Raw genomic sequence first — 13,300 nt, 5'->3', positions numbered from 1 at the left:
CAGGTTGTCTGTTCCTTAGTGTTTTCCCAACCTCCTAGAAGAATCTAGCAGAGTTTGGGGGAAATCAGGCAGTTTAAGGAGTATATCATGAACAGAATAAAGGAATAAAAGTCCAAGAAATTTTATCTATGCTCCCCAATTAGTGAAAAATGGAAACAGCTGGCATTCCTTTTTATTCTTTGTTTCCTACTAACACGTATTTTGGGCTCTGATGATCTGTCATGAAGCCAAGAAAAGCAGAGATATCAAGCAGTTTTGACCGTTTAGCATGAATGAATGCACTCGGCCGGTGCTGTATGTTTGAGGCAGAGTCCTAGAAATTACTAAACATCTATTCACCTCTCAAGTGTAGCTAGTTTCTTTACTTCCCTTCCATACAGTATCTTTTATAAATGGGCCAGATCAAGGTAGTCCACTCCCTTTAGCTGAGTGGCACAGCAAAGGACATAATTTCAAGTCTGCTGGCTGACTTTAAAGTATCTGCCCTAAGGCCAAAGGTTCTTTGTGTCCTTGGTGGTGGTTTAGTTGCTAAGTTGTGTCAGACTCTTGTGACCCCATGGACTGTAGCCCACCAGGCTCCTCTTTCCATGGGATTCTCCAGGCAAGAATACTGGAGTGGGTTGCCATTTCCCTCTCCAGGGGATCTTCCTGACCCAGGGATTGAACCCCAGACACCCGCGCAGGCAGATTCTTTACCAGTTGAGCTGCAAGGGAATCCCTTTGTGTCCTTAGGATTTTTGAAGTTTAAGCTTTTTTCTCTTTCTCCCTGTCTCTGTCTCTCTCTTTCTCTTTGTCCCTTCCCCCTACCTTTCCCAAAATGATCTGTTACTGTCTGATCCCTAAATCATTGGGGATTACAAATTGTCAGTTTCCTTAGGAATAAAGAACTGGATTAAAAAATAGGTCATAACTGCAGGATGATTAAATTAAATATTTGCTTTATAATTTTTTTCATAAAATATGCTAAAAGTCAGATTTGTTCTCAGCGGGCTTAGTAATTTATTCCATATCCTTCTTGCTGGTCCCAAAATGTTTATTAGTATTATCATATGAAAGTTGTAGTCTATTGACAGTTATAATTGTATCAGACTGTAAAATAACTGACAGCGTCCTAATATGCTTCATATCAGTGTAGTAGCGCCTGACTGCCCCTTGCATTTGCGATCACATAGTGTCACCTAATGGTCAGAAGGTTCATTGTGTGATTACATTTCTGTAGATGGCACTCTCAGTCCAAGCAAGCTCTAGGAGAGCATGGCATATTTTCCTTTGTCCTTTTGTTTGCTTATTTCTTTTTTTGAGGGCCAATTCAACATTTATGATTGTTCTGGAACTCCTGACTTAACCCCATTGGACTCTTCATAGGCTTTATGTTTCATTGTAATTAAAAAAAAAAGTCATTTCAGTTATTTTTATTCTGGAGTCTCCTTAGCAGTTATATTTCAAGGAATTTCAGCATCCCACATAAAATATATTCCTTTATGTGTTTGGTAAACTTTTAATCTGGGACATACCAAGCTATTCTTTTTGCTGCTACTTTAATAGTGCTCCTTGTACCAGATCTTTCCTTCTGGATATGATCTTTTGAGATTTTTATAATTTTTGCAACCACTTTTACAAAATTTATAATTTTATAAATGGTTTTCTCTTGGTCAGGTTTTTTAAAATTTAAATGCTTCCCAGAATTTTTAAATCTAAAAGAATGCTTTTAGTATTTCTTGTCAGAAGAGGTATGCCAGAAACTTAGATTCTTGCCAGAATTCTAAGTCAATCAATTACATATGCTTCTTCTATTAGATAATTAATGGCAGTCAACTTGTACCTTAACAATCTGAGTTTTGTGTGTTTAGAAATATGTGACTGCAAACTAGGCTCCATGTGGCTCAGTGGCAGACTCTGCCTGCAATGAAGAAGACCCAGATTTGATTCCTGGACCAGGAAGATCCCCTGAAGAAGGAAATGGCAACCCACTCCAGTATTCTTGCCTGGAGAATTCCATGGACAGTGGAGCCTGGAGGGCTGTAGTCCATAGGGCACAAAAGAGTCAGACTTTGTGACTAAACAAAACAACAAAGACAATAAAGTACTTCCTGATCTGGGAGGCATAGTGAAAATTACGTATTTAGGACAATTGTTTCTCTTTTCTCTGTGCGTTAGAAAATGAAGCATTTTGCTTGAAACCTGCCTTGTAGTTTTACTGGATCCAGCTGTGCAAATTTTAGTGCATAGTACACTCTGCATTCAGAGTTCATTTGAGTAGGAAGGAAAGCACGGCCTCTTTTTCTTCTTTGTGTGACTGTAGATGTCTTTGGCACTTGATACTACAGTTGTCTTTATGTTCACGTTTTAGTTGCATCTTAGAAGGCATATGCATAGTCTTTCTTGAACAGGTTTCCTAAATTAATTGGAGCATTAAAGGCACTAGAGAGGAAAGAGTCTTGGATGAGTCCTATGTATCTTAGGTATAATTAGAGGATACCAGGAATTCTGTAGTGAAAGTGAAAATTCTGTTGTGAAAGTGTTAGTCGCTCAGTTGTGTCTGACTCTTTGCAACCCCGTGGACTGTAGCCTGCCAGGCTCCCCTTGTCCTTCTTCAGGCAAGAGAACTGGAGTGGGTAGCCATTCCCTTCTCTAGGGGACTCTTCCCAACCCAGGGATTGAACCTGGGTCTCCTGAATTGCAGGCAGATTCTTTACATCTCAACTACTAGGGAAGCCCAAATTCACCCGTGTCTCATTTCAGATTATTTTCTAAATACTATGCTGTATTCTCGACATCTTAGGAGGTGGCAACCATCCCCTGCTGGTACCTTATGATACACTGACGGCCAAAGAGAAAGCCAAGGATAGGGAAAAAGCACAGGACATCCTCAAGTTCCTGCAGATCAATGGCTATGCTGTATCCAGGTAAAAGCACACCTACTCTAGTTTTACATTCTTGTTATAAGACTGAAGATTCAAATAGCCCTGTCAGATTTAATGCTGAAAATGAGCTCTGTGGCCTCTTTAAATGTCAGAGCTACTATTTAGTGTGTTCAAAATATACATGTTGGAAACATTAATGCCCTTAGCTGCCATATAATTGAGTTCCCTACACTTTTTATGTTAAGTCCCCATTCATCATTTAGGCAAAATCTCTAGGCAGAAATGACACTCTGTATTTTTAATTGCAAGATTTTATTGTGTAGTAATATTTATTAAGTACAGCTTCTTGTCAGATGCAAAGTATTTTTTATAATTTATTTTTAGCTATAAAATACTAGCTAACCTTGTAAATGTATCTATATCTGTGTATAAATGTATATATTGCTATATTTAAAATGTTAAGATACTTCTCTGTATGTAGATATTTAACAAAATATATTTTGTTTTTACCTTGCCTTCTAATAGTCTTTGTTAGATGTTGGTTTCCATTTTTTGTTTTTGCCATCCTAGAGGGTTCAAAGACCTGGAACTGGACACACCTTCTATTGAGAAACGATTTGCCTATAGTTTCCTTCAGCAACTCATTCGCTATGTAGACGAGGCCCATCAGTATATCCTGGAGTTTGGTAGGTACCATGGTCCTGTTACTAACAGCCTAGTTTTTGTTATGTTTGTTATTTACAACATCAGGATATAGAACAACATAGACCACTGGGGTGCTTATGGTCTGTTCCCTGATGGTGTGAACATTTTTATATCCATCCTAATACTAACTTAAGTCTAAAAGTCAATAGGAAAACTCATTTTTTTAAGGATGGGTAAATTTTGAGAACTTTAAAAAAAATTCTAACATGTAATTCTTTTCTCCTTAAAATGTATATTGGCATTGATTTTTCATTTTGAAAGATACATTGGATGGACATCAAACTTTAAGGTACAGTTAAATCCTTCCTTATGAAATTAATTGCTCTGCTCTTTTTAAAAAAGGAACTAAAACTCTATGGATTCTCCAAATTTCTAGACAATGGAAAGCCCTCAAGTTTAGCCTTTGCAGGAACACAAATTTATACTAGAGTATCAGCAATGCGGAATACTTTATTATCCCCTTAGGGTGAAAGGAAAGACCTCTTCCCCATCTGGCTCAGTGACATTTAAGTACAAAAAGAACACCTTAATTTAAATCGTAGATTTGGATCAAATCATCAAGACAGCCTCCTCTCACTTCTCTTACGTGTGTTTGTCCACAACATTGTTTAATTAAAATTCAAGTTGTTAATGACTTACCTTCATGTCAGATCCCCTTCCAGCCACTGGTTGGTATTAGATATAAAGAGTAGTTTTGTCCTTTTTGAAAAACTGTGTGCTCTGCTGGTGGTCATCTTATTTTCTTTTCCACTTTTAAGGTTGTATTTCTGTTTTTATTTTGGTTTCAGGTTTTTTTTAACCCACATTCTTTCGGTTTTCATCCCCTTTCCTTGGGGTCCATAGTCCTAGGTCTCATAGCAATACATCAGCAAAAGATCCCTCCTAACCAGGGGCTCTTTTTGCTGCTGTTGTTTTAGGATTTATGCTTAGTTTTCAGCACAGCATCAGATTAAAGTTTATAGAGATTTGACCTCTGATATTTTCTCGTTTCTGGGTCCCTGGATCCCAGATGTGATTAGAGATATTCAGTTTGAGCATCAGTCTCTTAGAGAACCTTCTTGTCTTTCAACCTGCCTCCTTATCTACAGTACAAATGCTATATTTTTGATCTCTTAACCAACTTTTTCATAAAGACCAATGATATAAACTAATCCATAATGTGTAATCTCTTTGTATGTCATCCATCAGTATTTTTTTTAAAATATGGTAGTCATCCTGACTAACAGCCAAATTACTCTCAATGATATTTCACCAAAGAACAAGTATGAGGCCATGGTGAATTTTTGAAGCTTTTATGCACAAACTTAAATGTTGACATTTCTAATCCACATTTAAGAGTATATGAATGAACAGCAATTCTGGCATCCAGCCTTCTTTTTGATCAGAGAAAGGGGAAGAGGGGAAAAAAGAGTGATCATTTGGAGAAGGGAACAAGAAAAGCAAACTTTTCTTTTGCCTCCCTATGGATAACAGAAACAGAACTTTGAAGGATGAAATTTGTTTAGACTTTAATCATGCTATATTCAAGTTTCTGACTAAGCATCCTAGGATAGTGTTTCTGTATAAGAAGTGATGAGAAGCTTACTACAAGGCAAGTTCACCTACTTCACACATTTCTTTTTTTCTATTGGAGAAAGTATTATAAACAGAATTCTGGGGAGAAACAAGGTCAGATTAGTATAGAGCCCAACAAAATTAGTTTTTTGTTTGTTTGTTTACAATTGCTGATGTTAGTCATTCCTTTTTCAGGTAACTGCAAAGCAAGTTATGTATAAGAACTCTGTTAGAGGATCAGACAGAGTTGAGATTGTCTGTACAGTCATTTGTTTTCATTTTCCACCGTTACTATAATCCCAAATTTTTATACCTCCTTTGATTTTTCACTTTATTGCCTTTGCAACACATCATTAATATAGCCGTTCTTAAACATAGACTCATGGTGCCGATAAGAATATGCATGTGCCTTTTCTAATTGTTGTGTCATAGATCGTACTCCCTCCAAATCTTTTCACAGTTTCTGCGTAAGCATTTTTATTAAAATGAATAATTAATGGAAAAAATTTCCTATTTAATGCTTTGAAATATGGTAAGATTTAGATAGGTACAACATTCTGTCTGAATAACATTTATTTGAGAAGCCCCTTAGGTAGATCCAACCATTGTGCAAATGAGAGAGATTTAGTGCCAAGTTGATTTAAAAAATGAAATTCTTAAATGTTAAAAATACATAATTTTCTTTTACTTATTCATGGGAAGATCATTGTCTTATTTTACAAAATATTACCTAGGTTATCTAAAACTTATGCCAAACTTGTATCTTTAAAAATTTAAAAGCCTATTTCCAATTGTTTTTATTTCTGTTTGCAAAAGAACCTTTTCAAGGAAAAGTCAGTTTGATTCTTATAAAATATGGAAGCTCTGCTTACAAATTTTACTAAATCCTTATATCCAGTTCTGAAATTCTTAGTTCTCCAATCTGTTCTGCATATCATTGTGATTATTATAGTTTATTATTACCTGTTTAGTACGCATGAAATCTCTTCTGTATGCATGAGGGAATGAGGAAAGGCCACCTTTTAAGCTAAATGCATTAGGTTAATCAGTTCTTAACCTTGAACTCATTTTCTATACCATGGGGAAACTTTGGGGATTTTTGCTTTGCTTATGGAGCTTATCTTTTGACATTGGTGAACTTCTTTGTTCTTTAGCAGAATGTTAATTTTCCAACCTAGTATTATACTTGTAGTCCTCCCCCTCATCACAGGCGCTGGCTTCCTGCAGTTTTTCCATTGGTATATTAATATTAATAGCTTTAGCTTTGTCACACCAAGAAGTAACTATCTTTATTGGAGACTAGTGTTAAAATCTAATGAGTTTCCTTTACTTATTTTCTCACTTTTCTTAACCCTGTGAGCTTCTTTCTCACTGAAAGAAAATGTGGGATTTTACTGCTAAAAATGGGAACTTTTTACTTTATTCCAGTTTTCTCAGTACATGTTAATAAGATCTCAGATTTGTATCAGAAGTTTGTGGTTGTAACCACATGTGTGGGCTGTCTCAAAAGCTTTTTTATTTTGACTTGGGTACATTTTTCATCTTTTTTTTTTTCATTGATGACACTGCTGAGGTTAACCTTTCTCTCTTTGTGTTCAGTTTAGGAGGGTAACACATTTAGCAGTGTGTTCTAAACTTTGCGTTTTGGGTGAATATTTTGCAGTGTTTGAAGTGCAACATGTACCTAAAAAACTCTTCATGTCTACAGATGGTGGCAGCAGAAGCAAAGGAGAACATTTCCCTTATGAACAAGAAATCAAGTTCTTTGCTAAAGTACAGTATACAATCTGTCTTGTTTTTCCTTCAATATGTTTGTTTACCAAATATACTCTTTAGATAGTCGCCTCTTTGCAGAATGCACTTGTCTACAAATATGAATTCTCTTCTAAGTAAATATTCTGTGGCACGAAAATAACTGCATGAATCATGTGGGATAAATTTGCTCCCAGCATCCTTGGTCATACTTAAAATAACTTGTTCTGCCCTCCATACGGTATTCCTCAAATGACTTTGTTCTCTATGAAGTTTGACTCAAAGTTATCTTTTTTTGGCTTCATCCTATGACATAGAGGAGATATAGCTACTTCCTAACATTTGAATATTGATCTGACTTTAAAATTTTAGATGCATATTTCTTCATTAAAGAGGAAAAGCCTGAGTTAATTTTTAATGGTTATGTTATAACTTATAGAATCTTTATTGTGAAGCCCAAGTCCTACTCAGAAAAGGAAAACTGAAGCTCAGACAGGATCAGTTGTTCAGAGTTAGAGTATAGCCTATCATTTTTATTTATTCCACTTACTATGGATTCAGCAAAACTTTGCTCTGTGTCTGAAACATTCCTGACTCCCTTTCAGCCAGTACAGGAAAGAGATGAAGAGTTGCAGAGTCTCCACGTTGGGTCCATTCACTTACTCAGTGTTTTCTGTGTGTCTGGTCTGTGTCATGCATTAGCCTACAAGGATGTAGACTCAGTGTCACAAAGACAGAATTCCCTTGGGAAGCTTTCCTATTTACAACATGTTTTAGTTAACCTGAAGACCTGATTATTTCTGTCAGGTTCCTTTCAAAGTACTTGTATGTGGTCATTTGTGAAATGGCATGTTATTTTGATTGATTAATATTTGGCTTCTATTATGTTTTTGGAATTGTATTCTTTATTATAAGGGAAATTTCTCTTGTCTGTTCTTTGCTTTCAGTATAGCACCCAAAGTCTGTATCAGTCATCTGAAATTTGTCTTAGGCTGCACATTGCTAGGTATCTATTCTCCTAGGGTGGAATCCTCCTTGATAACCAGTGATCAAGAAATGATGTATTCATGACCTCGAATCATGCATTTAGAATACATTCTTGTATACCATTGCCAGTGTGCTCAGCACTCCTAGTGATTTTGTTTGCAGATGCCTAAAGAGGCTTAATTTCTACTTACTCTGTGATTCATTCATTCACATATTTACTCAGCACCTATTATATGTCAATCACTAAGTTCAGGCAAAGTCACAACTTTTTAGGCAGATCACTGGAAACTTGTGTATTCCTATTATTAAAAAATAATAAATATATTATTTAAAATATACCATGTAGGAAAAAACTAGATTTAGACTAGAATCTAAATGCTGATAATGCCTATTATTATCATCACCTTTTTCATTTATTTATTCAATGAATATATATCTAGTGCTTGCTGCAGGCTTGCAGCAAAGTCCTAGGCACAAGTAAATCAGTGATAAATGAAACAGAGCAAGCAGGAGTCACAGAGGCCAAGAGAGGGGTTTAAACAATCCCCCAAATGTTTTTATCTCTCATGCACCTTATAGACTGTTAGGGAGACAGACTAATCCAAAATCACACAAATAAAATATAAAATTGCAAATGATGTTAGAGGACCAGACGATATGGGGAGTTTATGTCGTTGATAGGCCAGCAAAGGCTTACCTGATGAAGTGCCACCATGCTGAGGCCTGCAGGAGGGATGGAGTGACTCAGTTACGGGGTGTGGGAAGGTCATTTCAGACAGAGGGCATGGCATGTATACAGCCTGTGAATGGGGGAGGGGGGGATTGGACAAAGGCCAGCAGGATTAGAGTGCAGAATTGAGAGGTAGGCTTTGATCAAGGCCAGGGATGAAGAACTTTGTAAATCAGTAAGTGGTGGTGTGGCTGAGTAAATCATTCACTGTCTTCATCTCAATTTATCTTCATCTCCATCTTCAACCTCGAAAACAAGAGTTGATAACACCTACCATGCAAAGTGGTCACTGGGACACATGAAATTATAGCATGTCAGATACAGTCCTCAGACATAATAGAGACTCCATAGAAGGTCTTCCTTTGATTGCCTTTGAATCTTTTGGGCACTGAACTGCAGTGTGTGAAAATATTAAGACTATTTCATTTTGAGAAAGTATTGAGACTAATTTCAAACACTGAAAATTCAGTGTGTTTTTCAAAATGACACCCCACCCCACCCTACCCCTGCGTCCCCCTGCCACACACACACACACGCACGGACTGGAGAGAGCAGAGAGGGTTACGCTGAATGGTGCTGACTGGCATGGCTGTGAATGTTGGGGACTCACTGCATGTGAACAGAGCTCTGGCTGCACCAAAGACTCAGCATGCATTGGTCCCCCAAAGATTCCACTGTGTAGATCTGTTTTCTTTTTCTTTCTTTCAGGTCGTTCTTCCTTTAATTGATCAGTATTTCAAAAACCACCGTTTATACTTCTTATCTGCAGCAAGCAGACCTCTCTGTTCTGGAGGACATGCATCAAACAAAGAAAAAGAAATGGTGACTAGGTAAACAGCTATACAAATAAAGACTATTGTTTAAGTGTATTTGCATTTGAGAAAGAGTATCTCAGGATCTTGACTAGGAGCATGCAGAGTGTTCACCCATCTTCCTTGTCCCCTGGGAATCAAATACTACAAAGATGATGGTATGGGCAAGTTAATACATGTGTTCTAGGTATTGAATTTTCTTATATTTTACTGCCAAATATAATCCTGAGTTGAGGGAATAAAATACACAGTTCAGAATCCACAAGTAGAGGCTAGAGATACATCAGTATATTAGTATTTTTGATGAATGATGCTCTTAACATTAGTTTCGTTAAGTTTTTTTCAAATCTAATATTTTTGTCAGTCTGTATTTTTCAGGAGGGCAAGATCTCATTTACAGTAATTATAATTTTAAATGAAAAAATTATGACCAATCCTGGAATAAAATGATGTAAACATATATACTTTCTGAGGTTTTCCATTCACACCACTCAAGCAGTGCTTTCTCATTTATGTTTAAACCTAAGAATTCTTTAGATTTGTGATTCTGCTGGCAATTTCAAGTCTGAGTCCTCAAAATTCTGCCAGAAGTTAGGATGCATGAGAATCAATTCCTGAGAAAGTCTGCCTCTGTATTACATTGCTCAGGAGTCTCTACCAAGCTTTTAGATTGTATTGATTAAAAATTTCTGTGAAAATGAGTACCCTGTATAAAGCAGAATACAGGGTTTCCTTGGACTTCACTTTCTTTTTATCTATCTATTGCTGTTTAGCAAAATTATCACAAATTTAATGTTTTAAAAGAATATGTATTTATTATCTCATAGTGTCTATGTATCTGTAAACAGTACCTTGCTTGGAAAACAAGCCTTTTTTTTTTTTAAGACATTTTAGAGCAGTTTTAGAGTCATAGCATGGACTTGACTTTAATAATGTGCTGAATGGCAGTGCAGTATCAGCCTATTGAACAGAATGAGATGAGATTGACTATAGCCTGCCACCAGAGGGTAAAGAATAAATAAGATTCCTTTGTTACATAACACTGGGGGTGGGATTTTAAGCTCATCTCTTGAGTTTGTTTATTGTCTGTTTTACCAACCAATAAGTAGCCAGTTATGTGATGTAGGATTGCAACAGCATTAAAAATGTTTCCAAACTTCTTCAAATAATAAGATTCTTGTGAAGCTGATAAAGATAACAGAGAATCCATCCTGGTGGCTTACTTTGTTTCCACAAACTCTGTTACGGAAAGAAAAGAGAAGGAAGAACTATTTTCCAAGATGCAAATGTCATCCCTTGCCCACTTGGGCCTGGCCTTCTTTCTGTCTTCTCTGGGAGAGAGAGGGACCCTTCCCGCCTCTTTTCATACATACACTCGTTCACGTCGCTGGCCCCACATCCCCCTGTGGACACTTGAGTGCACACAGTAGCAGGAGAAACGTCAGTGCACCAAGTTCCCCTTAAACACTGAAACCAAGGCAACTGCACAGTCACCAAGCTTCTCTGGCCAGTCAGCCTTTTGTAACAGAAGCTTTGTTCTTACAGGTGGTGTTAATTTAATGACATTCATTACATAAGTCAACACAATATAATTAGAGAATATAGGGGGGAAAAATGTGTGAATTCTGCTCTTTCCCCTCCCCTTTTGTGTTTTTTTATCACCATTTCAGTTTTAGTCTTACTCTGAGAAGAATTCACTAACTATAGAAGTAACTAATTTTCCTTTACCAAATATATCCCTCATATAATAAATCAGAAGAACAGCATGAATCTGTGCTAGCCTCCATTGATGTAGTTTGGGGTCCTTATAGTAATACTTCCCCCGTTTTTAATGATTTCATCTTCAAATTTTTTTCACCTCTTGGAAAGAGGGTTGATAAGTTTTACTTCTCCAATGAGCATGTCCAAAAGGAATATATGCCATTAAAATTCAAACACACAGAAATGAGAGACATAATAGGAAAAGTAACTGATTTCTTCACAGTACTTTTGTGCCAAACATAGGCTAAACGTAAGCTCAGAGAGAAAATAAACCAGAGTGGAAAAATGAATAAGGTGATGATAAGCAAATTATGATACATGTTGTCCAGTCATTAAAATGATGATGGATATACATATGTGACAACTTAGGGAAATTATTTAAAAAATGAAATACATGTTCAAATAGTATTGATCTGGATTTTTTTTTTAAACTAAGTTTTTAGGTATAGAAAAGTAGTGCTAAGGGATAAATTTAGTGTTAATGGTAGTTTTCTTTATGTAGTACATGTAGATTTTGTATTACTATTTTTATGTGTTTTCTAAGTTTTTAAAATGAAAAAAATCTTACCTTAACAATCATAAAACTATGTTTTAAAATAACCAACATCACTACCACATTCATGAAACAAACAATTTGTTTGGCATGTTGAAGTGGAATCAGTGAAATTTATAAATCTGATTTTGTACCACTTCAGCTAAGCATTACTTTAGTGACTAAAATAAGTAAAAAAAAAAAAAAAGAAGAAGAAGAAGAAGAAAATAGTTTTAAAAAAACTGACCCTGCTACTGTGAACATACGAGCATAGCTTCATACACACAGTGAGCACTGCCATGATTTAATAGCTGTGTGTAGCTGTAGTTGAGTGGGTCTAAGTTAACTTTTCCACAGTTGAAACCAAGTTGTTCCCATTAGTTGTTGTTTGGATACCTTCTGGCCCTAGAAATTGTCGAGCATTTCTTGCTCTGCTATCCACAAAGATGTGTTAGACGACAGTCTCTGTACCCCAGGAGTGTACAATACAGACAGTTCCAATAGCAGAAAGCCAAGCAGTGCTATGGGATTCCAAATAAAGTAAGACTCCTTTGGATGGGTATGGATGGGCTTAGAGATGTATGGAAGTCATGACAGTCAAAGATGATCTTAGAAACATGCAGATCAGAGATTAAGAAAGGGGGATATTTTCTAGAAAACAACATAAAGAGTAGAAGCTGGGTCATTTAGGGGAAATGTAGGTTATATAGATTCCTTATGGAACGCTGTTGGAGAAGGAAATGGCAGCCCGCTCTGGTATTCTTGCCTAGAGACTCCCGAGGACAGAAGAGCCTGGTGGGCTGCTGTCCATAGGGTCGCACAGAGTCGGACATGACTGAAGCAACTTAGCATGCATGCATGCATTGGAGAAGGAAATGGCAACCCATCCAGTATTCTTGTCTGGAGAATCCCAGGGACAGAGGAGCCTGGTGGGCTGCTGTCCATGGGGTCACACAGAGTCGGACATGACTGAGCAACTTCACTTTCACTTTTGACTTTGATGCATTGGAGAAGGAAATGGCAACCCACTCCAGTGTTCTTGCCTGGAGAATCCCAGGGACGGGGGAGCCTGGTGGGCTGCCATCTCTGGGGTTGCACAGAGTCGGACACGACTGAAGCGACTTAGCAGCAGCATGGAACACTGTAATTGATAGTAACTGCCAGAATAAAATTTCATTTTGCTTTAAAAAATTATTTAAAAAAATAATTCATGAGCACTAAGAAGACGTTAATGCTTTTTAAATAGAAGAATTGAGAACAGCCTGGCAGCAAAGTGGGATTGATAAAGAGTAGCATGACTAGGAGACCACAGCAGCCATTCAGAGCTGTGATAGGGATTCAGGCTGTTGTTAACAGAAGTGATGCCTCCAGTAGGTGGTGCTACCCTTGGGTTTGTTCAGCAAGTGTTCTGAATGCCCACTGGGTACCAGATGCTATCCTAGGTCTGAGGACAAACACACAGGTACGAGGGCACAGTTCCTAGCTTTAATGGACTTAGAAGTACAGCTGAGTAGACACATACATATAGAGATAGGCCATATACTACGTTGTGATGAGTGTCAGTGGAGCCGTATATAAAGTGCTGGGAATGCAGAGGAGACAT

General features: G+C 37.1%; 1 protein-coding gene across 1 annotated transcript in view; it reads left to right on the top strand.

Annotated features, from left to right (window-relative positions):
* The window catches only part of LOC120860476 (ryanodine receptor 2-like), an 804,098-nt gene that overhangs the window by 616,054 nt on the left and 174,744 nt on the right, over positions 1-13,300 (top strand). Inside the window, exons 59-62 of the mRNA XM_040236295.1 lie at positions 2,783-2,906; positions 3,435-3,550; positions 6,832-6,896; positions 9,301-9,422. Of these exons, the coding sequence (XP_040092229.1) occupies positions 2,783-2,906; positions 3,435-3,550; positions 6,832-6,896; positions 9,301-9,422 (427 nt within the window). The remainder of the gene's footprint in view (positions 1-2,782; positions 2,907-3,434; positions 3,551-6,831; positions 6,897-9,300; positions 9,423-13,300) is intronic.

The sequence above is a fragment of the Oryx dammah genome, unplaced genomic scaffold (genome assembly GCF_014754425.2).
Source record: "Oryx dammah isolate SB20612 unplaced genomic scaffold, SCBI_Odam_1.1 HiC_scaffold_11077, whole genome shotgun sequence".
NCBI lineage: Eukaryota > Metazoa > Chordata > Mammalia > Artiodactyla > Bovidae > Oryx > Oryx dammah.
This window is presented reverse-complemented; position numbering and strand designations above follow the sequence as displayed.